At 44.1% G+C, this 21,278-nt stretch overlaps 2 protein-coding genes across 5 annotated transcripts in view; one reads left to right on the top strand and one right to left on the bottom strand.

Annotated features, from left to right (window-relative positions):
* ANGEL1 (angel homolog 1) overlaps positions 1-21,278 on the top strand; it is a 140,849-nt gene that overhangs the window by 85,235 nt on the left and 34,336 nt on the right. For 3 of the 4 annotated variants that reach the window (XM_088529338.1, XM_088529339.1, XM_088529340.1), the window contains exon 1: positions 21,183-21,255. The exons of the other annotated variant lie outside the window; for it this stretch is intronic. In XM_088529338.1, coding sequence (XP_088385464.1) covers positions 21,192-21,255 — 64 coding nt within the window. In that variant the 5' untranslated portion in view covers positions 21,183-21,191. Of the gene's footprint in view, positions 1-21,182; positions 21,256-21,278 lie in introns of those variants that run through there. 4 annotated transcript variants of the gene reach the window in all.
* Positions 2,194-18,185, bottom strand: LRRC74A (leucine rich repeat containing 74A). Its single transcript, XM_088529385.1, has 15 exons — positions 18,161-18,185; positions 17,504-17,506; positions 16,830-16,940; positions 15,144-15,319; positions 14,397-14,504; positions 13,545-13,641; positions 13,062-13,111; positions 12,175-12,256; positions 11,260-11,345; positions 10,751-10,945; positions 8,947-9,042; positions 5,654-5,797; positions 4,338-4,445; positions 3,616-3,701; positions 2,194-2,278 (listed from the first exon to the last, which is right to left on the bottom strand). Exons 1-15 carry the CDS (start codon positions 18,183-18,185, stop codon positions 2,194-2,196), a joined length of 1,452 nt encoding a protein of 483 aa, XP_088385511.1.

The following is a 21,278-nucleotide window of genomic DNA, read 5'->3' as shown; positions in this document are numbered from 1 at the left end:
GATATTTTATACTGACATGGCTCGTTAAGCTGACACAGAGAGCAAATTCAGTGCCAGTGGAGAATATCCTAGAAGATGACTTGCTGGTTTTAAACAACAGCATCCTGCAGAGAAGATTAATGAGTACACGTAGCTCTGCAGTAGATGTGCAATAACTTCAGTGGGCCCAAGAGGAGCTGATACTATCCTGCCAAAGAGATACATCCCCCTACACTTAGCAAATGTGGGCCAACAGGCCATGTAAGAATTGCCACATGGTTAGACATCAATCATCACATGCATGTGCGAGTAATTCCAGTCCATTACCCATATATGCAATGCCTTGAGCACAAAATATAACAGATCTACTGCTCATGAGCCTCCAGATTCAGGAGTCTTGGCACCAACTGTCAGGACAGCAATGAAATTACTTTTAAAAAATCTGCCGGCAGTACTTTTTAGGAAAGAAACAACAAAACAGTTTGCAGAAGAGGAGCTGTGAATAGACTCTGGGTGAGTTGATTGATCTCAAGACATTTAATCTTTGCAGAAAACCTAGTGTGCCTGGTACGTCAGGGTGCAGCATGCTGATGACACACGAGCTGGGCGCAGGCCTCTCTCCTCTCACTGCTGATGCTGATGTGACATCTAGTGGCCAGCACACAGCCTTCCAGCCCAGCGAGGGGCTCCCGCACACCAACCTTAGGCATTGGCAAGGCCCTGCACATCAGGAGTCTTTTCCTGCCCCATGAGCAGCATGTTGGTAGCTCTTTCTTAAGGAATAAGTAATCTTGAAATGCCAGGGGATAGGTGTAGACGCCCACCCACCTTAATTTCAGCTATAAAAGGATGGACTTCAAGTTAAGCCTTGGCATTAAGGAGATCTATCTTGCAGCTTGCAGATGGTTGAATGACAATACAACTCGGTGCTCAGTAACAGTCAAGAGAAGCTAGTGAAATGTTAGGAATCATTAGGAACAGAAGAAAGAACAAAGCAAAACCAGTGTTATGTCACTCCATGTGCAACCTCCCTTGAATGCTTTCTGCTGTTCAGGCTCTTCATCTTAAAAAGCCTGTATTTGATATGGGAATGATTCAGAGGAGAGAAGGAAGGATCATCAGAGGCCTAGAATGGCTGTCATGTGAGGAATGATTGAATAATTGTGATTCTTCACTTTGTGAGAAGGACAGATAAAGTGGAATATGACACAGCTCTACAGACTCCTGAGCAGGTAGGAGAGAGTAACTGCACTGCCTCTTCCAGCACAAGAACCAAGATCCATCAAATAAAGCCAGTGGGAGCCAGGTTCAGACCAAGGAAAAGAAGGAACAGAGCTAGTATTTGAACTACAGAACTTCTTGTTGCCGTGAATGTTAAATGTTTACAAAGGCTGAAGGAGATAGTTCACAAGTTCAGGGAATAGTCCAGTGAGACTCACCAAACAGGTAAGAAACACATCTCACCCAGAAAGTCATCTGAGCTGAAAATAGCTGGAGAATACTGAGGAAGTACTTAAAGGAAGTGTCTGCTTGTCATATTTCAGTTCTTCCCAGGACATCTACTTAGGGTCACCAGTTGAAACAGAATGTCAGGCTGGACAGATGCTTGGTATGAACCACCATGGCCATGCTTTTGAATTTTCCCACATACTCTGCTTAGAGGGAGTCTTCACGCAGGCAGGCACCTGTGTAATGAGTGCTGCATATCAAGTGGTAACTGCAATTGTCCAGGCTCCCCCCGCCGACTCCTGCATAAGCAAAAGGATGGAAAAACTATCAAAACTGTGATAAGGTAAGAGTCTGTGTTTTGGTAACTGCTGTGGAGCATCTGGCCTGATGTATTTCTCTGAGGAGCAGTGTGAGAGCTTAACAGAGCACTTGGCAGTCTTTGCCCATGCTGCTTTCCCCTCGGAAAGTGATAATAACAACATACAAGTTCTCTTAGTTTCTCCATTCCAGTTTTGCCTCCCTCTGGAAATAAGTTCAGCCTCGGCAGCAGGACAGGTAACTATCTCCAAAAGGCTAACCCTTCTGCCATAAGCCAAAGCACCACACTGACCCTCCTGTACAGGGAAACATCAACTTTAATTTTATGTTCAATGCCTTAGACTATCGGAGCTTCTCCATGTTGGGCATCTCCAAGTCCAGGGTCACTCTAAGATTTCTTCCAGTATTTCTCCTACTGAATTTCGCTAGCTGAACTGCTTATTTGCTTCATTCATACAGGTCTTCTTTCTCTTCCTCCTCCTTCATTTTCTTTTCCACAGGCTTCTGTGCTGGCTTCTTCTCTTTTAAGTGACTAATTGTAAAGAAAGAGATCATTCAGTATTAACCTAGTAAAGAGTGAACCTTCCCTATCTTAGCTATCAGCTGCTGAGAGGACATTGAGGAAATGCTCTGTGGTGGGAATCTGAGGTGGGAACAGTAAGGATGGCAAAGGCCCCAACTCTTCTAACTCTTGTCTGCAAGGTGATTTACCACTGCCACATATGCTACATGGGATTATGGACTAAGAAGCTAGATAAGGAGTAGATATCTACTTTTATTTTATTTCTGTATATGAACTCATGAGTGTTAATGAGGTCAAGTGAAGTCTTTGCTGTGCGTTTGGATTCAACAGTTCCTAATTTACTAACTATTTAATCCCATCTCTGTAATTTGTGCCTAAAGTACATGAGATCCCCTGTAACTTCCTATTCAAGTTTTACCAAGCTTGTGCAGTGTTTGGGCACAGATGCATTTAGCATGCACTGAAGAGTAAGGATCAGATCCAATGAAGTAATTAGGCTCTTACCTTCTATTTGAAAATATTGGGACACTATGAAGTAAAACACTTAAATTTGCAGAATTGACCTGCTGCTTCGAGCCTTAAATCTAGATTACAATATATATTTTAAAATCAATCAGTATGAATTAGGAGATGGGAATATTTAGGCATGATTAATAGGGCTTTCACATCATAACTGACTGGAAATCTAGGGAGAAATTTGTGGTCCAATGACAAGTGGTTTAGCCTGCAGCAACAGAGAATCTCTGAGGAGTTTGCTGCTGACTGCTCAGACTCTCAGAACTTGGGCGCGATTGCTACAGGCACTAAGAAAGAGGAACTTTCAAGAAAATGAGAGTTCTGTAGTTTGAAGGCAGGTTTCCAGGGAAAACTAGGACTCCTAAGAAGAAGGATCAGAGAAAAAAGAAAAAGGAAAAAAAAAAAAAAAAAGAGGGGTGGAGAGAGAGACCCTGAGGGTGGAAGGAAAGGTCTGAAGGCATATCTATGCTGTCTTTGCAAATCTCACCCTAGCTTCAGGGTAGGAACAGTGTGGAGATGATTCTTCTCACACAGGCCTATGAGTGTGAATGAAAATGCCATTCAGCTCTGAAATCCATGCACTTTCAGAGCAAGTTTATAAAGAAGAAAATAATAATTACTTCTGTTTTGATTCGGTAGGGCTCCTAAGCATGTATGCATGCTTACCACTCTTCACTTGAGTAAGTAATGTGTAACCATGTTGCCAGACTTGCCAAAAATATGTGCTCCTTCACTTCCTAGATTGAATAAGGATATGTTCTTTTGGTGTCGAAATGAAAAAAAAAAAAAAAAAAAAGAAGACAAGGCAGTAAGTGGAGTCACCCACTCACCTGTAGTCCACCAATCCTGTCTGATTCCGGTCTAGCTTCTGCACTAGTTCTGCAATTTGGATTCGATTCAGTGGGATACTTGATTCCTAAAGAGAAAAAGAGGTATCTAGCAAACCTGAGGATTATTTTTGCAGAAAAAGTGCTCTTTATCAGTCTAGGGCATGTTTTAATAGTTGGGCAGATGGCCTGATGCCTGGAAGAAGGGATGGAAAATGGGGGAGGCAATTTCAGTCTTTTAGCATTCAAACAGAAATGCAGTCATAGCTTGCATGACCACTGTTTGTGAGGATGTAAAACGGTGTCATAGATGTCTAACCAGTGCCTACTGATCCCAAGCATGATAGTTTTGGCAGGAAGAGAATATCTACGCAATGTACAAATGCAAGGGTAAATGTCTGCTTTTCACTTTCCCCACAGCAGTAAGCTATAATTATCTATGAAGGTATATCCTACACAGGTAGCCAGCCTATCTGAGTTTCCAGGGCTCTTGTGCTATACCAAAGTTTATTTATAATCACTGATGCCGCCTGGAGTATTTAGTGGCTGGTAGAGCAGTTTTGTTTGGTCTCCTTCAGAGCTCAGCTTTTGCATTGGTACATTTAGCCTTCCGGTCTGAAGTGTCTTCACAGCAAGGACGACTGGTGGCCGTGCTGCAGCAGAGGGGTTCCCCCCACAGCACTGCCCTGCTGGAAAGCATCTTGGCTGTGCTTTTTGGGGCACACCTGCATTATGGCTCTCCGGACGTCCGCCACAGGGATCTTCATGTTTCCATCCTTGTCAATATTCCTAAAAAAGTCCCAGAGTTCTAGGTTGTGCTCATTCAAATAGTTCTAGGGGAAGCAGAGATAAAACAAGGGCATAACCATGAATTGAAGTAGCCACTGGTATCTGCCTCCAACTCTCCTGTTGAGAGACTGTTCTTCTATCTGTCTCCATGCCTTTACTCAGTCCATCACTGAGCTGTCCATGTCTGTAACTTCTTGTGCTGCCTCTCTCTAGTCTAAAGCTAATCTCATCTGTCTAACCCAGAGACAGTTCTTTTCCCCCAGATTTCTGATCACTTTAGTTGTTCTTCTCTGAATTTCCTTCAGTTTGAGTGAGGACATATCTGAGCACCATAACTGCTATTTAAAACTGCAAAGTGTGCTAACAGGATTGGCACTAGCTGTGAATCACAGCTGCACTGTTTGATGTGAGCTAACAGCACAAGCATTTGCTTAGGTTCCTCTGAAGCCATACCTGCAGAAATGTCCCACCCAATTAGCTAAAAATCTGCACAGCAGCTAGAAAACACAGTGAAGTTTGCAGTGCAGAAGAGGGTTGCCTAACTGAGGAGTGCTGGAGTTGTGTTGACTTCCAGCAAGGGAGGACAGCACCATCTGCTGCTATCGATAGAAATTACATGTCTTGAAAAAGCTAACTCAGTCTTGAATATTTAGGGCAATAAAATATCATCTGCAACTTTTGTGAAGCACATTTCATTTTGAAACTAAATCACAACTGTCAGGGAAGATTTATGTGTAAGTGGACTTTAAGAAGTGGAAATATATTCATTTGGATCAGACTTGAAAATTAAATTGTTTTACTTAACTAGTAAGCATCCATTCAGATGGAAATCACAGGCACTTAGGATTGAGTTATACTGTCATCTGTGCCACTGCTTTTTTGAAGGCTGTCAAATCATACAATTATGTACATCATGAAGAAGTGAAATTTGTGGATCAGTGATATCATGTAAAGGTTATTATTACTAAGTCACTGATCACATCCATTCAGATCAAACAGCACATCATGTTCCCCCTCAGTGCTCTCACATCCTAAGACATTTGCCTCTGAAAATCAGAGGATTTGCTTAGTCAATTTGCATGGAATGAGATACATGAATGTGAGATAGTCATTGTGAATAGATTTTTCTGAGGTAACTTGACTCAATTTTCTACTTTAAAGAAAATTTACTCCTTCCAACTCCCCATCCCTCCAAGTGTCTGGGACACAGGCAGCTTGTGAGGAGAACTATAGACCCAAATCTCAGACTCACCTGAATCACTTTCATAGGATTTGGATAATGCTCAGGGTTTTTGGAGATATGGCCTCCAACTTCACCATAGGTAACATCTAGTCCAGGATGTTCTTGACACACCAAATCCAACATCTTGATGAAAGTTTCATTCACCAGCACATTCTGGTACGTAGGAGAAAGGAAAGTGCACTCAGTGTGGGCACCCAAAGAACAACAAAAATTTGCTTGTATTAACAAACCCTTAAGTCAACAGTAACTGTTTTCTCCTGAGGATTGTACCTTCGCCCATTTCCACTCTTGATGTTCAGGAAACCCGCAGGGAGCACAGCCTAAATGAGAGTTCTTCTTTCTTGCTTTTTCCCATGACTGAGACAGGAAAGGATCTCCTAATCTATGTGCAAATAAACTTGATGCAAAGTACATTTTTACTGGGCATCTCCTTAATAAGAGTAGTCATCTCTTTAAGGAGACACAGTGGTCTGCTTAATGGGAATAGTCAACTTCATGGGATTCACCTGAACACATGTACATGTATCCAGAGCAAATAACTACTCTAGAGAGAGCTAAGCAATTTCTTGTATTGCTCTCAGTGAAGAAAATCCAGAATTCTTGGATATGTTTAATTTCATCCAATGAATACAGGGTAAAATAGAGAAGATGGCATATGCTCTGGAAGTGTTTCTTTCTCTTCATTGATTCTAAAAAGAATGTAAGATGCTCAGTTCAGATGCCAGCACCTTCACTGCAGACATCTCACGCCTTCAGGTGACTTAGGTTCTTCCCTGAGACAGTTCTACATGGAGTCCTTCTCCATTCAGCTAAGATGCAGCCTGCAAGTTGAACAGTTAGTGGCCAAAATATGGCAGAGAGCTTTGTAAAAAGTGAAAAGGACTGGTGTCTCCAATAATGTAGCTTCATAGCCCAGAAAGGAAAGATGCACCTGTCTGGGAAGGGTCTGGATGTTGTCAGACAAGAAGAACTCATGGTGCTTTTGATAAAACTCTGCTTCATTGGGACCACAGCACAGGAGATCCTCCCCAAGGCATATCAGTGTGGCTTTCACCCCATGGGACTCCACTGCCAGTGTGGCCTCGGAAGCAGCATAGCCAAAGCACTGTGCTTGGCCTAATAAACCTCTCTGGACTTGGGTGGCACCTGCAGGGAACCAGTTTGGGTGTTTCTGTGTCTACAACAAAGTCAGTCCACTGTGTAGGGAAACCACACAGGGAAACACAGCTGCAAAGTGACTGTATATTCTATGGTACCGTGGTTTCTAAGATGGGTATGTGCTAGCTATTGTGATTCATGCCTTGCATAAAGTATCTGCTGCTCTGTAACTGCAGGCTGTAATTCTGTAAAGAGTACACTGTGTAAAAGAATGTGTGGAACAGCTATGCTTAGGTGTGCTGTCAGAAGCAGTAAACTCATAAAAACGCGTCTTGCTCTGGCTTCCCATTTGCTAGTGCTGTCAAACCCATGCAAAGGTTCTAGAAATGATATTAGTTGGAAAATCCTCTTACAGACATGCTAGTTATTCATTCTTTAAAAATCAAGAAGAACATTATCACTGGGAAAAGCAGCAGAAGAGACTTTGGTTAATATCTGCTACAATTTCCTGTTAAAGATTAAAACCTTTGCTAATTTGTTAAGGGTTTAAAACAGCATAAGTTCTTTTGAGATGAACCTTTGCAAAAATTCTTAATCGAAATGCAAGACTCCCCACATTCCAGGTGAAATGAAGTCTGTCAAAGAGATTAGATATTTTCTTATACGTGTTTGATTCAGATTCCAAAATGTCATTGTAAATTTATGCAATTGACCATTTATCTTGTGAAATGCCAAGTAATTTTGAGGGATAAGGAGGATAAAGCATCTTTTAACTCTGAAAGAAGAAATGCATAGTGAGATTTTTGCTTAAACATTTTTTATATTAATTAACTCCATGCCTCAAAATATCTCCTTCAATTTCTACTTTTAAATAAATACATTTCAATAATTTTAATTTATTTATTTAATGAAATAAATACATTTCAATTATTTATTTAATGGAATAAATACATTTCAATAATTTTAATTTCACCAAATTTAGCTAAGATACATTACTCTTTACAAGTTTATGAATTGCTTGGGTTATCATTTATAAAAATGAACAGAACCATATACACTGTAATGAAGTTCTTTACCCAGAAGTAGCCAGGTTTATTTTTCTCTTGCAAAATGAGGCCTGACTCCTTGTAGCCCTGGCAAGTAATTCTCTTTGATCTTAATCTATGCAGGAAAATTTCTCTGCCCTAGAGGAACACCCATTTTTGAGATATCTCTGTTGAAAGCACTCAGTACTCTCAGAAAAGACCACAGGTGATTATTACTCTGACCTCATTTTTTTTTTCAGTCCAGTAACCACAAGACAAGGGCACACACACAGATGTACTGATATAGCCCATTACCTTATCCTCCCAGACTGCCCATGAACTACTTTTTTAGCCAGTTGCAAGTGTGAACATCTTCATTTATGTTTCAATTCCAAAATGGGATCTTTGGGAAATATTCCTTCCTTTAATCACGGTGCTCCCAAAGGTGGATGGAGGACATAGAGCCTGCTCACGTGTTCTATAACTCTTCCCAAGGCTGCAGGCCTGGTTTTCCTCCCATGAAGAACCAACATGTTTGATGGATGGACAGGAGCTGACTGATACACATCTGGGATGCAACCCCAGCCCTCACACAGGAGCTCAGAAACATTTCTGCGTCTGCCATTTTAGAAGTAGCACATGAGGTTAGAACGAAGTGCACTGTGCTCCTGACATGGAGGGAAATGCTTATTAAAATTTGGCCTCCGTGATTTTTTTTTTCTTTTTGACTCCCCTTTTAATGTTTTTAAAATAAAATTGCTTTGCTTTCAATTCCCTGAAGTTTCTCTCCTCTCTACTCCTCATACATGCTGACAGAGTATCTAAGCACCAGTATCTAGCACCTTAGGCTCCCCTTCAGGAAGTCATTTCAGGGAAGCTGACAATTCATGCTCCTAGGTGAATTCACTTCTTGTTCTCCTTCTGCTAGTGCAAAATGGATGGGAGAGAAATAAGGTGACACTACAGATACCTCTCTCCAGAGCTAGGCCAAAGTTCTGTAATTTCAACATGGCTCCAAGAAGGGATGTCAAATAGGATCCACTTTTATTAGTGGCCATACAAAAATGAAAAATATGCAAGTCTCGAACAGTTCTGGAAGAAGGCATTTCTGGGATCCAACCAGTCCCTAAAAAAGGTCGAGTGTATAGACTTTGAAGCTCCCAGCAAACAGGCTCTTACTGAGATGTTGATCTCTTCCATCATGGATTTAACGTTCTTTCTGATAGATGTGATTAGTGCAGTGGCACCTTCCACGGTTACAGGATTGTTGGCCAGCTGTGGAAGAAGAGAGACAGACACAGTAAGAATGAGGAATTCACGCCCTGGCAGTGAGCAGGCTGAAATTACAGCGGTGGCCCTTTCTTCCTATTCTTTGGGGGGATTATAGAATAGCTTTGGTTCCCTTCTGTGGATTTGTCTGTTACCTTGGTAGCTTTTGTCTCTGTCCCACAAAACTGCAGTGTTGCTTCACAGTGCAGCTGCCTTCTCAGCCTCCTTTGTCTCCATATGTGTAATTCCATGTGTTGGGTCTCATATACCTGTCAGGTGGGACTATGTGATGGAGGTCCTGTTCAGTCATGTGATGAGGAGAAACGGAGGTGACAGACTGTGTTGGCGGGCTAGACAGGCCTCTGAATGGGACCTCCGATGCTGAGAGGACATCCTGAGGACATTTCCCACAGCCTTTGCCAGCATAGCTGAGCAGTAGAACATGGCTTAGGCTGATCAGCTCTATCTGACTTGCAAGGTCTAGCTGTGTCTGCCAACTAATGTCTGGCATTATGGGGTTGGCATCATCTGTGTGTATCTCAGTGCATGAATGTCACCTCTCTCCCACCATGCACCTCAGGTGCACTCTCTACTCCTGATATGTGAAAGAAAACATTCTTGATCATCAATGGCCAGCAGAAGTCATTTCCTCTTCTAAGCCCATTGTGTTATCAATTCATAAACTACATAAGTTGCTACCTCCTGTATCACTGAAGAGATATATTAGGATAGTAGGCACAGTGTTCCAGGGGCTGTCTGTAGGACTGTTAGCCCCTTGAGAGGAATGCTGTGGTGTTACATAATACCTCAAGCCAAGTTAAGAACAAGGGAAAAAAACATCTACCAAATCTAAAACAGTAATCCAAAAGAAGCAGCATGGTTATAGCAGTATACAAAGACAGGGATGTCCAAGGACAGGCCCATATGAACTTCAAATCTTTAAAGACTTTAAAGATGCCTCTCACCCAGCATGCTGCCGTTTGCAAGCTCTCAGGATGCTGATGTTAGATCTGAGAATACAGCTCATAACAACCCGACTATCCAGAGGTGAATTCCTGAATGATGGTTTTGAATTGAAAAGATGTGTTAGCTTTGAGCCCTCACCATCTCTGGAGTCAGTTTGGCTGTTCACTCAGTTCTGCCCCCTTCCAGGATTATTAATTCCTAGTTTGCTAGGAAGCAGTTTGTCACTTTTTCCCCATATGTAAATACGTCTTTATTATTTAGGTAATGCTCATATTTTTCCAATTAGGCAATAGCAGTCGATCTTCTGCTTGAATAAACTATTAGCAAGTCATTACCATTGAGAAGGGCACACTGTTTCCCACTTGCAAACTTCAGTGTGAATCCTTGCTTTAGGTTGAAATGCATATTCCATATAAACATGTACATAGACAACTATATTTTATGCAGATATACTGACCAATTAAATAACCTAGACTCTCTGCTAGCGCTTACCTGAGACTAGACATGTCAGGAATCAACTGCTTTGGGATGAAATGGGGTTGGGGCTGACTCCATAACAGAGCAATTTAACTACTCTGGAAGAAACCTGCAGCATGGGATTTCTTTCCACTGCTCATCTTCTACACAGAGCAACACGAATTTCCTCAGTTACAGCTCCGAGGCCTGACCTCTATCCTCTGTTCCTCCTGACCCAGATCTTTTATTCCCTCTGTTTTTTCCCACAGCCCTGCCTTAGTTAGGACTTTACCTTCAAGACTTTGAGGTTTTCATTGACTTCAAGGCCTTTGCAGAGCTTCTTGGCTCCCTCATTGTCAATTTGGTTGCTGCTGAGATCCAGCTGAACCAGCACATTGTTGACTTTGAGAGCTTCTCCTAGGGCCTTTGCTCCTTCATTCCCAAAGCCGTTCCAAGACAGGTTAAGTACCTTCAGTGTACCGTTGTTCTTCAGAGAGAAGAAAGGGATCTCAGCTACTGCATGCCCACCTAACATACCACTGCACCCTTCCCCTGCCTGGCTCCCTGCAGGAGCATCCCACAAATCACACCCAGCCCAGCTCCTCAGCAATGGCACCAACATTTCTCCATCCACATGAGCCATCAGCCCTCACCAGAACTCACTGCTGTAGCCTTTCTTATAGCACTGACTGCCAGTAGGACGGGCCTTGTCAGAGCTACTGAATCCTGCTCACACCTCAGGAATGTGAGTTCCTGGTAATAATCACTGCAAAGTGTATCACAGAACAGGAAAGTTCTTACCCTGAGACCTGTGCCCAGTGCTATTGCCCCCTTCATACTCAGTTGGTTCCAGCTCAGGTTCAGAAGCTCCAGTGTTTCATTGCTGGCTGGGAGAGAGAAACTTAGACAGCTCATGAGGACTGTAGCTACTCAGTCTGTCCTGTGCAGTGCAACCAAAGAACACAGAATGGGCTGCTGATCACAGGTAAAAAATGAATGCTTTTTCTTCTGGCTTAATTGAAAAATTAAGGTAAATTCTGGCTTAATTGAAAAATTAATTAACGTAAAGGGGGGAGGGATTTCTTTTAATGATGGACTGCGTTTCTCACTCTGAAAAAATGCCTGGCTTCTCTGTGATATATCGAACCTCCCCCTGCAAAACAAGACTTACGCTACTTATGTCTGATTAGCAAAGGAGAGGAGCTCAGCTTCACATCATAGCTGTGTCTGGCTGTGTACACGCCAGTGCCAATTCACATGCACACACTGCATGGTGTAAGTTTTACTTAGAGTAGGATATGTGTGAATTCATTTGTAAATGAGGATTGGAAGGGATAGAACTTGCTGCCAACACTTGCTTCGCATTCTCAGAAATAATTTCTCATCCAGGTTTTCTGTGGATGGGTGTTTGGATGCAAGCAGATGGCAAGGTAGGCTGACTGCCTTCTCGCTGACACAGATGTTCTGTTGTTTCTCATCTTTGTGTTCTGCTACTGCAGTCACATGTAGTGGCTGGAGTCCCCTGAGGTGATGAGGTTGACCAGGTGGAGCAGTCAGGAGTCTCTAAAACAGGACACTCCATCTTATGCACTACCCACCAAGTCACAGGGTGTTTTTGCTGAGGAAAGAAACAAATGTTGCACTGCATGGACCCATCCTGTGCCCCAGTGAGTGTACCTGCACTCCTGGCTTTGGAGGAGTAATAAGTGCATTTACCCAGCATCTGTCCCAGGAGCTGTCCTCCCTTTTCAGAGAACGCATTGTGGCTGAGGTCCAGCTCCTTCACTTGGTAATTGCCCTGCAAAGAGAAAATCATGCAGAGAGAATGAGCTCTTCCAGCCAGCTGCAACCACCTGCCATGTAAGGCCCCTGTGAGAGGATAAAACAGAAGGATTCCAGACGCACTGAAATCTTCAGTGCACAGGAGTTCATCAGCGTGGAGACTGGGGCATTATGTCCCTCCGGACAGTTTGTCAGTGATGTTTATAACATCACAGCAATCCTCTTCCTGAAACAACATAAGAACTGGGACTTCATTTGTGCAGACTTCCCTCCTGCAGCTACCAGATGTCTGGTCTGCAACATATCCTGCGATTCTGTTCCTGTTCCCTATTTCATTCCCACCAGTACACCCTGACCAAGAGTCCTTTCTGTTGTAAGGTCAAGGCCTTGCTCCCTGGCAGGTTCTAGTGATGTCAAACAGTGCAGAGCTTTTGTGATAGGAAGTAATAACAGGAGTCAAGACTCTTCTTTTTGCTAAAGAATGACAGAAAGATATGAAGTGAGATTGCTTAAGTTTTTTGAAATTTCTGTATCACCCAAATGCCTTTCGTCCTGTTGTTCTGTTACGGAGTCTTGAGGATTTGTCTCTCAGCCAGACTCCCACAGCTGTCCTGAGAAAACGCTAATTCAGTGCACCCTCCTTTGTGTCCTCCCAGACTCTCTCATTTCTGAAGTCAGCAAGACACACTTAGCAGAATTATGCCAGGAAATCATCAGTTCACTGCCAAGTGAAATCATGCCAAGCCAATAGCTGTTTCAAGATGAGGAGAGTCTTTTACACAGCCAGAGCAGCAGGTGGTCTTAGATTTCAGGTAACTCACCGTTAGAGCATCAGCGAAGTATGGTGCAGTGTCCTCTCCAAAGTTGTTCCCTGGGGAGGAAAAGTATGTTAACAGTGCCCTGATCTCTCCCTTGACATTGTACGAGGGTCTAGAGGAAGCTGTGCTTTTAGCTGGAACATCCAGTTAATCATGGTCCATATCAGGTTGTAGGAAGCTAGCTGTTACTAACCCACTTCGATCCTTATAGCAGGATTGCTCCAGTGATTATCTAAGTTTCTTATAAGAGGCAGGTTTTCAGAGGTGTTGGGGGTTTAGATGGCCAAATATTTATTTTATTCACATCAGTATAAATCTAGCTTTCCACACTGTTGCTCTTGGTTCCTGTCAGAGACATATCTGAGGGCTTGATTTTGCCCATAGTCTTACTGATGTTCTCAAAATGAGAGACTGAAAAGAAAACCATGTTTTTTTTTTTTTTTTTTCACTTCCACTCCCACAACCACTTGGGTGCATGCAGCCCACCTGAGAGCTGAAGAACTTGGAGATAGGACATATTATCCAAAAGCAACCTGGCAATGGCTTCAGCTCCTTCTGTGCCTATGTGGTTATTGGAGATGTTCTGGGAGAAAGCAACAAAGGATAAGAAGGATGAGCCCAAAGAATGTATCCATTTTATTGTCTCCTTAATGTCCAAAATAGAAGAAAATGATACAAGACCAGCAATGCTTGCATTGCCAGCCAGGCAGTAATTAATATTTGAGCTACAGATGTGTTCAACCCCTTGTCCTTTCTAATAGAAGTGAAGCCTTACAGCAATTAGTTTCACATAAAATATTGTCATCAGTGAAACAAGATGTACTTGGTCAATAATCTTTTGTTCTGATGCCACACAAATCCCATGGCCTACCAAAATGCATCTTGTATTACTTACTTTCAGATAGAAGGATTCTTATCTGAAAGTTTTGTACTATTCCCTTAATCTTTTTAGAAAAGTTTCCCTGTATTATATTGGAGAATGAAAGTTCCTAATCAAAACTTTTTTTTTTTCCATTGGCTAAGCATGACCTAGAAGGACCAGGTTATGGTAATTACTGTCTGATAAAGTATCATCTGCTAATGAAGAAAACAGTTCAAGGAATCCAGCCAGAGGGCTGACTAGACTGCCATCACATGAAAACTTCTGCCTTTTAGGAGCTTGTACTTTTTAAAACTAGAATATAAAATGTCATCATATTCAGAATATGTTTATTTTTGTATGGGGGCAATTGTTATTTGATTAAAACCTGAAATGGAATTGATTTTCATTTATGAAATTTCTCATAAGATTGGCCTTGATGAACAACAATCTTGTTTACAAACTCTCAGATTGGCTACCAGTTTTTGAAGGCAGCAGTTTTCCCGTAACATCTGTGCTATGCACACAGCTCCTTCTGCCAGAATCCAGTTATCTTCCAGCTCCAGATGAGTGACAGATGCATTGGACTGTGAAGAAACAAATGTTAACAGGGACACACAAGAAACTACTGAAAAGTTAATGAAATGGGTAGTATCCTCAGTTCAATAGAGAGACGCTGGATGTTCCCTCTGAGCATGGAAAGCACTGCAGGTCCCAAACAGAACAGAGGCCAGGGGACAGGGCAGAGCTGTGACTGTGGGAGCGGGTGGGCTCTCTCAAGAGAGGGCCACTTTGCTTTAGAGCTTTTGAGTGCTGAGGACTTTCCACCACTCTTCACTAACATGGAGACCCAGGGCCATTTCCAAGCTCAGATTCAGGCATCCTGGCCCTGTCTGCTAGTGAGAGTAGCATCTCCCCACGTGGTGCTCAGAGTAAAGGATACCAATCCCCATCCTCATCTCTGGCCCTGTTGGGGTTAGGAGTGCTGGCGACCTGTGCTCCATGGAAGAGGATCAGTCTGCTTGAGCAGAGCTACGGTAACTCCAGCAAAGGCCAGCAGCGGCCATGCAAGGCCTTCATGTGCAGGGCATTAGAGCTCCTGTGAGGAAGATATACATGGCTTTTTCTCCCACAGTGTTTACTCAGAAGTGGCCTCCAGGACTGAGAGAAGCCCTAGATGCCTATTGTATTCGATAGTAGTGGCTTCACCCTTGCTGGCTACTCACCACCAGAGCAATAGCAATGGCTTTGGCACCTTTGGGTCCTAGACCGTGGTGGTTCAGGTTTATATAAGTCTTGGACAAGTTCTGAATGAACTGTGAGACAGGCACCACCTCCAGCAGCCTGCACGCTTCCAGGTACAGCTCTGTGCCTCTAATGACTGCAAAAGCCTTCCCTGGATCTACGGAGACAAAGCATACTGATGAGTGGTGCAGTCAGTGTCCTCCCTCCTCTTCCTATGACTGTTTCTCCCAAGCATTTGATGTCTTCAGAGGGCCACTTGAGTGAGGAAGCGCTGGTAAGCGTAAGCTAGCAGTTCCCTAAAGCAACCAAATATGAGTCCTTGGCTTTTTCTGTACTAAGCTCAGGGTTTGCTCCCAAACCTATAGCACTTCCTGAAGCTGGAAACTGAGGTGAGGCAACATCTTGCCTCAGTATCTGTGATAAGAGAGTTGGGGGCAGCCTGCCAGTTGTCTGCAGTGAATTAAGTGGCCACCTCAACCTTGGCCACATTTTGTGTGGTTGTGATTCATGATTCAAACCAACTATCAAAAAGCTATGCCAGACTCATGGGTTCAGGCCCTAGGTTAAATTTTGCCTTGTGGAGCTAAGCTGAATAATGTTCTTAAAAGATTATTTCCCTTCTGGTACTCCCCATCCATTTATTCCACACCTCCAAGAGTTAATGTATTCTCCTTGCTTCTCAATTTGGCAATCAGTGACATGTTGTAGCTTCTCACCAGTCTGCTATGTGACTAAATCTTTCTGGCTATAATTGAGAATTTCTGACATCAGGGAAAAAAATTGCCTTTTTTTTAATTTTAATTGAAGCATGCAGCTGATATTGCTAGAGGAACCAGGACAGCTCAGCACATTTTGGCTTCCAGCCAGCAGGAAGAATCCCAGCATTCTCATCTTGGCCATTGGGTGGTGTTGACACAGCTGCAATGAGACATATCAGTGCAGCTGGCGGCTGCATTTCCACAAAAACCTGTCATTTGGAATTCCTTCATCAAATCCCATATTTAGAGGTCATATTTCTTCATATTGTTATATGCATCCAATGGCCTGACCTAAAAACAAATTCCCCTCTCACCAAAGTCATTTTTCCAGTTCAATTTGAGGCCTCACAATTTTTTTTTTCTTGCATTCTTCTGTTTTTTTATTTTCCTTCCACTTATATTCAAAAGTGCTCATTCTAAGTTTTGGACAAGTCTGCTATTTACAAAAAAGGGAGCAAGACTTGTTTAACCAGTAAACTGACCCTGTTAAGCATAAGAACCACCAGAAAAGTCTAGAATAGTAATGGCAAGTCTATGGCACGCAGACCACAATCTTATCTTGGCTTCAGCTAACTGCTCTTGCTGTCCTGACTGCAGGCTGATCTGGTAATGTTGGTTATCAAGGACGAAAGAAGGCATAAAGGAGCAGAAGAATAGCCATGGTCTATGGAAGGCAGCAGGGGGACATGCTGGCCTATGATGTGGAAGATGTTTCACATCAAATGGAGAGCTCTTACAGGGAAATTCATCCTCCCACCTTTATCAACTGCCAGATTAAATGTGGATGACAGGAAGTATCCTGGTAGGGTTGCATCCTTGACCTCTATTTCTGATATATACCTGTTGGTGGGTACAGTATTAATTGTAATGGGAAGGACTGGTGAGGATGGATGGCCAGAAAACACTTGCCTTCAATCTCTAGATCAGTCTCAGAATCTGATGTGGCCTTCTCTGCTGAGACATCAGCAAGTGACAAAGATTCTGGGGAATCGCTGATCTCTGACACTTCTTCATTCTGGTCTGCCATGAAATTGAACAGATTCATTTGGTCAAAGCAAGCCCAGCTCATATGTGACACCCTGTAGCTGACAGAACATCCCACTGCTCCCACTGAAGTCACCCCCTCCCTGGCTTGCTCCAGGAGCTTTCCTTCCCAGCCCACTCTGTGTGTGCCATTTGCTGTGCGTCGCATTCACATGGTACTGGCTCTGGTGCAGAGATGTTCTCACTCTGGGGCTAGAAATCTGCAGCCAAGCTGGGGTTTGATAACTTTTGGAATTAGCTCTCCCCAGATTCTTCAGCCTGCAAGGAGGGCTGAGAAAGCTGGGCCTGTTCAGCCTGGAGAAGGCTGAGAGGGGATCAGATCACTGTCCATAAATACCTTAAGGGAGGCATTGAGGAGGATGGGGCCGGCTATTTTCAGTGGTGGCCACCAACAGGAGTAGGGGAAATGGCCACAAACTGAAGCACCAAAAGTTCCACAGGAACTTAAGGAAAAATTTCTTAACAGTGAGGGTGACGGAGCACTGGAACAGGCTGCCCAGAGAGGTTGTGGAGTCTCCTTCTCTAGAGATCTTCAAAACCCGCTTGGACGCAGTCCTGTGCCACGTGCTCTAGGTGACCCTGTGTGTGCAGGGAGGTTGGACTAGGTGATCTCTAGAGGTCCCTTCCAACCCTAAGCATTCTATGATTCTATGATTCATAACTAATAACTCTCAGTGCATATTAAGAGACTCTCAATTGCTTTTTATCTTCTTTACTTAAGAAACCCAAACTTTGAAACTAATTAAGGTAAATAGCTAATCCCCATGCCACTGTGACTAATGTGAAATTTTAGCCAAATGTGAAATTTCAGGAGGGAACAGCGTAAGAATTGCTATGCTAGGCTAGGACCCCAGGCCAGGATGCTGTGGGCAGCCCTAGGCCCTGGCCGTGCCGCGCAGAAGCCAGGCAGGATGTGGGTGAGCTCAGGAGCTCTCTGCCCGCGGGCCCCAGCCATGGGGCTACGGAGGGCAGGGGTAGGGGCAACCCTGGGGAGCTCCCTGCTGCTGTCCCACGCGCGGGATGTGTAGTGGAGAGCTCCCGTGTCCCCTCAGTGGGGTCTCACTGCTACCTCTCCTGGGGAAGGGGAGTCCTCCACAGGGGAAGACACCCCATAGCAACATCAGCCCCTCTTGGCATCCGCCTGCCTCTTTCCGACCACTTCTGGAACAAAATTTGTTAGCAGCTAAACACCGCACCTGTGTCCTCAGACTGATTCTCCATCGCTACGTGTCCTTGGCAGCACCAGCAAGCTGTGTGTTTTTTTCTCTTCTGCAAATGAGTCACCTCTTAGACCCTGTAATTTTCTCACACGTACACACTGAAAGTGCAGCCGCTCAGCTGTAATTAAAAATCCCCAGGAAGAAGAATGCCATTGGTAAGACCTATGGTCTGGATATTAGTGTTTACGACCAGAAAGGTCCCATTTCCCTTTCACGGGGGCTGGCTGGCTGTTAGGAGAACCTTCTGTGAAGGCTCCGTAGGCATTCTGTGACCTTGCCTGGACATTGTGACCCGGAAGAGAACCTCGTTGCGTTGGTGACCAGCGTTGTATCATCTGGGGCTTGGATTGCATCAGCTCTCATCTGAGAAGAGAACAGATCAGATTTTGGGCGTGAGACCCCCAAATGTACCAGAGAGTAGTACCAGTCTTCTGGTAAGAGTTTCCCTTTCCTTTGAATTAGCGTTCCAGACTGTACAATTTCATACAAAAAAGGCAAACCTGAGCATTTGTAGTCTTGAGAGAGATTAGGACAAAATGAGTGTATTAGCCTTCTGTCCTGTACAGATTCAGACTTGTCTACTGCCAAATTCCCTTTACAATGTGTAATAAAGTGTGGCTTGTAAATGTGTCAGCACTTAATAGTGCCTTGAATCAAGTACTCATTCATCCTAGCAACTAATGTTGGTGCCAAAGTTGGCTGACTGCTTATTATTTTTGTATGGCTTACATAGAGGACTCAATGACCTTTCCTAGGAGGCTAAAACATTGTAATAAAGAGTTTTTTTTTGATAAAGGTTGAGCAGAACTAACACTTACATACACTTTTTTTTTTTAGTTCTAGGAGAATTTTAATTCTAGGACATTGTGTGAAGATAATTGCTTGTATTTGAAATGTATATAACTTACAATGAAGTGTGTGGTATACAGAGAGGAAGCAAAAGTCCAGCTCCCCAAGGACAGGGTATCTTCAGTGGTTTTATATCCTTAGGTTCTGCAGAAATCTCTCAACCAGTTCAGTCCTTAGAGGCCATAATAAGGTCGTATCTGGACAGAGAATAAAATGTTGCATAAACCAGTGGAAGTTTTGACCCTGAAGCAGATGACCATTGTCAGCTTTAATTTTATTGCCAAAGTTTGTGGGTTTTTTTTTCCTAATGTAGGCTGAACAATTGTGGCATCCTAGTTATTTGCTTCCTTGTGGTTAACATTTCTCTCCAATTTCAATCTGATTATCCTGATGTGGGTTGAGTCTTAGATGTTTTCTTAGGTCTTTCTTCTCGAACAACAGCCTTGTTTTAAATTCCCTAGTCGCTAGCCCTACTGTAGCAGCTTCTTCCTCTGGAGAACAGCTGCTGTCATCCTCCCTTTTCATCAGAAACCAAAGATGGTCTGCAGCAGTCAGCAGACTGCAGCAAGAGAGGGGAGACCATGGTCCAGCTCTGTGCTTTGCCAAAGTTGATTGTGGGATTTGAAACAGGTCACTGTCACTGTGTCTCGTTCTCTGTTTCCCCATCTGAAACATGGATCCAAGTCATAAAAAGCAGAAATAAAAAAGTGCTCAGATGCCATTGCATTATGATACATGTAAAAGTTTTAACGAGTATTGAAAACTCTGCTCTGTAGGTTTGAAAAGGATAAAGTATTATTTTACTGCTTTGAAAATACCCTACAGAGCACTGTCTTGTAAGTTAGTGAAGTTCTGGCTAATCATGATTAATACTATTTTAGGAATAGAGATTTTAGAATTGTACTAGAAGGATTATTATTTATTCATATTATAATACCAGCTCAGATTCCTAGTCATGGAGACTCATGGTGCTTGTCAGCATAAAAAAGGCAGGACAAAGAGGCAGGCACATCCTCAAAAAGTTATAGTCTTGACAACAGATGGTGACTGCCAAGGGAGCAACACAGCAGGCAGGCACATAGGCACGGTTTTCCCTGTCTTGTTGACTTCATTGCAAATGCCCATCTTTTAGACAGCCTGAAGGAATCATCTTCCCGGTGTGCATAGGGAGTCTTTCCTGAGCAGAAGGGGCAGCACAGGAGATAGTACAGAGCTCCTGCTTCAAAATACAAGAGGGTAATTCTGACCTGAAGCAGAAATCAACCTCTAATGACAAGCAAGAGGTGATAAGCAGGATGGATATGGGATTAAAAAGCTCACCAGCAGATGGTAGAGTGATAAAAGTTCATCACACTTCAGTTGAATGTGTTTTACAGTTTTGTATATTACTGTAATACATTAAAAGGGTGCCTTTGGCATGAAGAGCCATATTGGTGCTCAGTTTGATCTGAGCCATTTAGATGTTATTATACACATTCAAATTTGGAATGGAGCAAATAGTTAAAACCCCAGACTTCAGCCAGGACTTCTCATTACATATGAAACTCTCAGGTTTCAGCATGTGATAGGTCTCAACTTTCCCAGGCCGCAGGACACACCCGTCTGGGACTGCAATGGAAGCAGCAAAGGGGAACGTGCTCCTGCCCTGCTCATTTAACGCTCTTTTGATGGGTTTATTCACACGCATGCTGCACTCTGAAGAACCCCAGATCGTCGTGAGCACTGTTTGCAAAGCCCACAACGTACTGTAATATTAACTTTTAATGAACAAATGGGGCCTAATTTGGTACGTGTAACAGCACTGGATTACTTCCCTGTCTGCCGTGTTTCGAGTTTTGTTCGGAATCTCACCGCGGCGCTGGCAGGGGCTGCCGGCCGGCCCGGCGGTGCCGTACCCGCACGCTGCCGCGGACAGGAGCGGCCGCCGGCGCCGCAGCGCCTGCTCTGTTGGACGGGCCGGTGCCGCCGGCCTGCCCGGGCTCGGCCCCCCGCTCCGCCGCAGGCCCCGCGCGCCGCCCCTCTCCTCGCGGGCCCAGCGCGGCCGCCCCGCCCCGAAGATGGCGGTTGAGGCGGGGCCGGGCGGCGCGTGCCGGGCGGGGCGGGCCGGGGGCGGGCGGCGGGCGCGGGCTCGAGGCGGGGCCGCGCCGGGCCGGGCGGCATGATCGGCACCGTGCTCTGCTACGTGCTGCTGCCCGCCGCGCGGCTCCTGCGGGCCCTCCGAGGTAACCGGCCCGGCGCGCCTGGC

The sequence above is a fragment of the Tinamus guttatus genome, unplaced genomic scaffold (assembly GCF_059628265.1).
Source record: "Tinamus guttatus ecotype Peru unplaced genomic scaffold, ASM5962826v1 Tinamus_guttatus_pri_ptg000327l, whole genome shotgun sequence".
NCBI classification, from domain to species: Eukaryota; Metazoa; Chordata; class Aves; order Tinamiformes; family Tinamidae; genus Tinamus; species Tinamus guttatus.
Note: the sequence above shows the minus strand (reverse complement) of the source record. Positions and strands in the feature narration are given on the sequence as shown.

What these genes read in the sequence shown, in the direction of transcription:
- LRRC74A (XM_088529385.1), bottom strand. Translation starts at nt 18,185, where the DNA reads ATGGAGAATCAGTCTGAGGACACAG. An exon ending in GACTGATCTAGAGATTGAAG is followed by an intron (nt 15,320 to 16,829) that starts GCAAGTGTTTTC and finishes TTGTCTCCGTAG; the next exon opens with ATCCAGGGAAGGCTTTTGCA. An exon ending in GCTCCTGGGACAGATGCTGG is followed by an intron (nt 11,346 to 12,174) that starts GTAAATGCACTT and finishes TCTCTCTCCCAG; the next exon opens with CCAGCAATGAAACACTGGAG.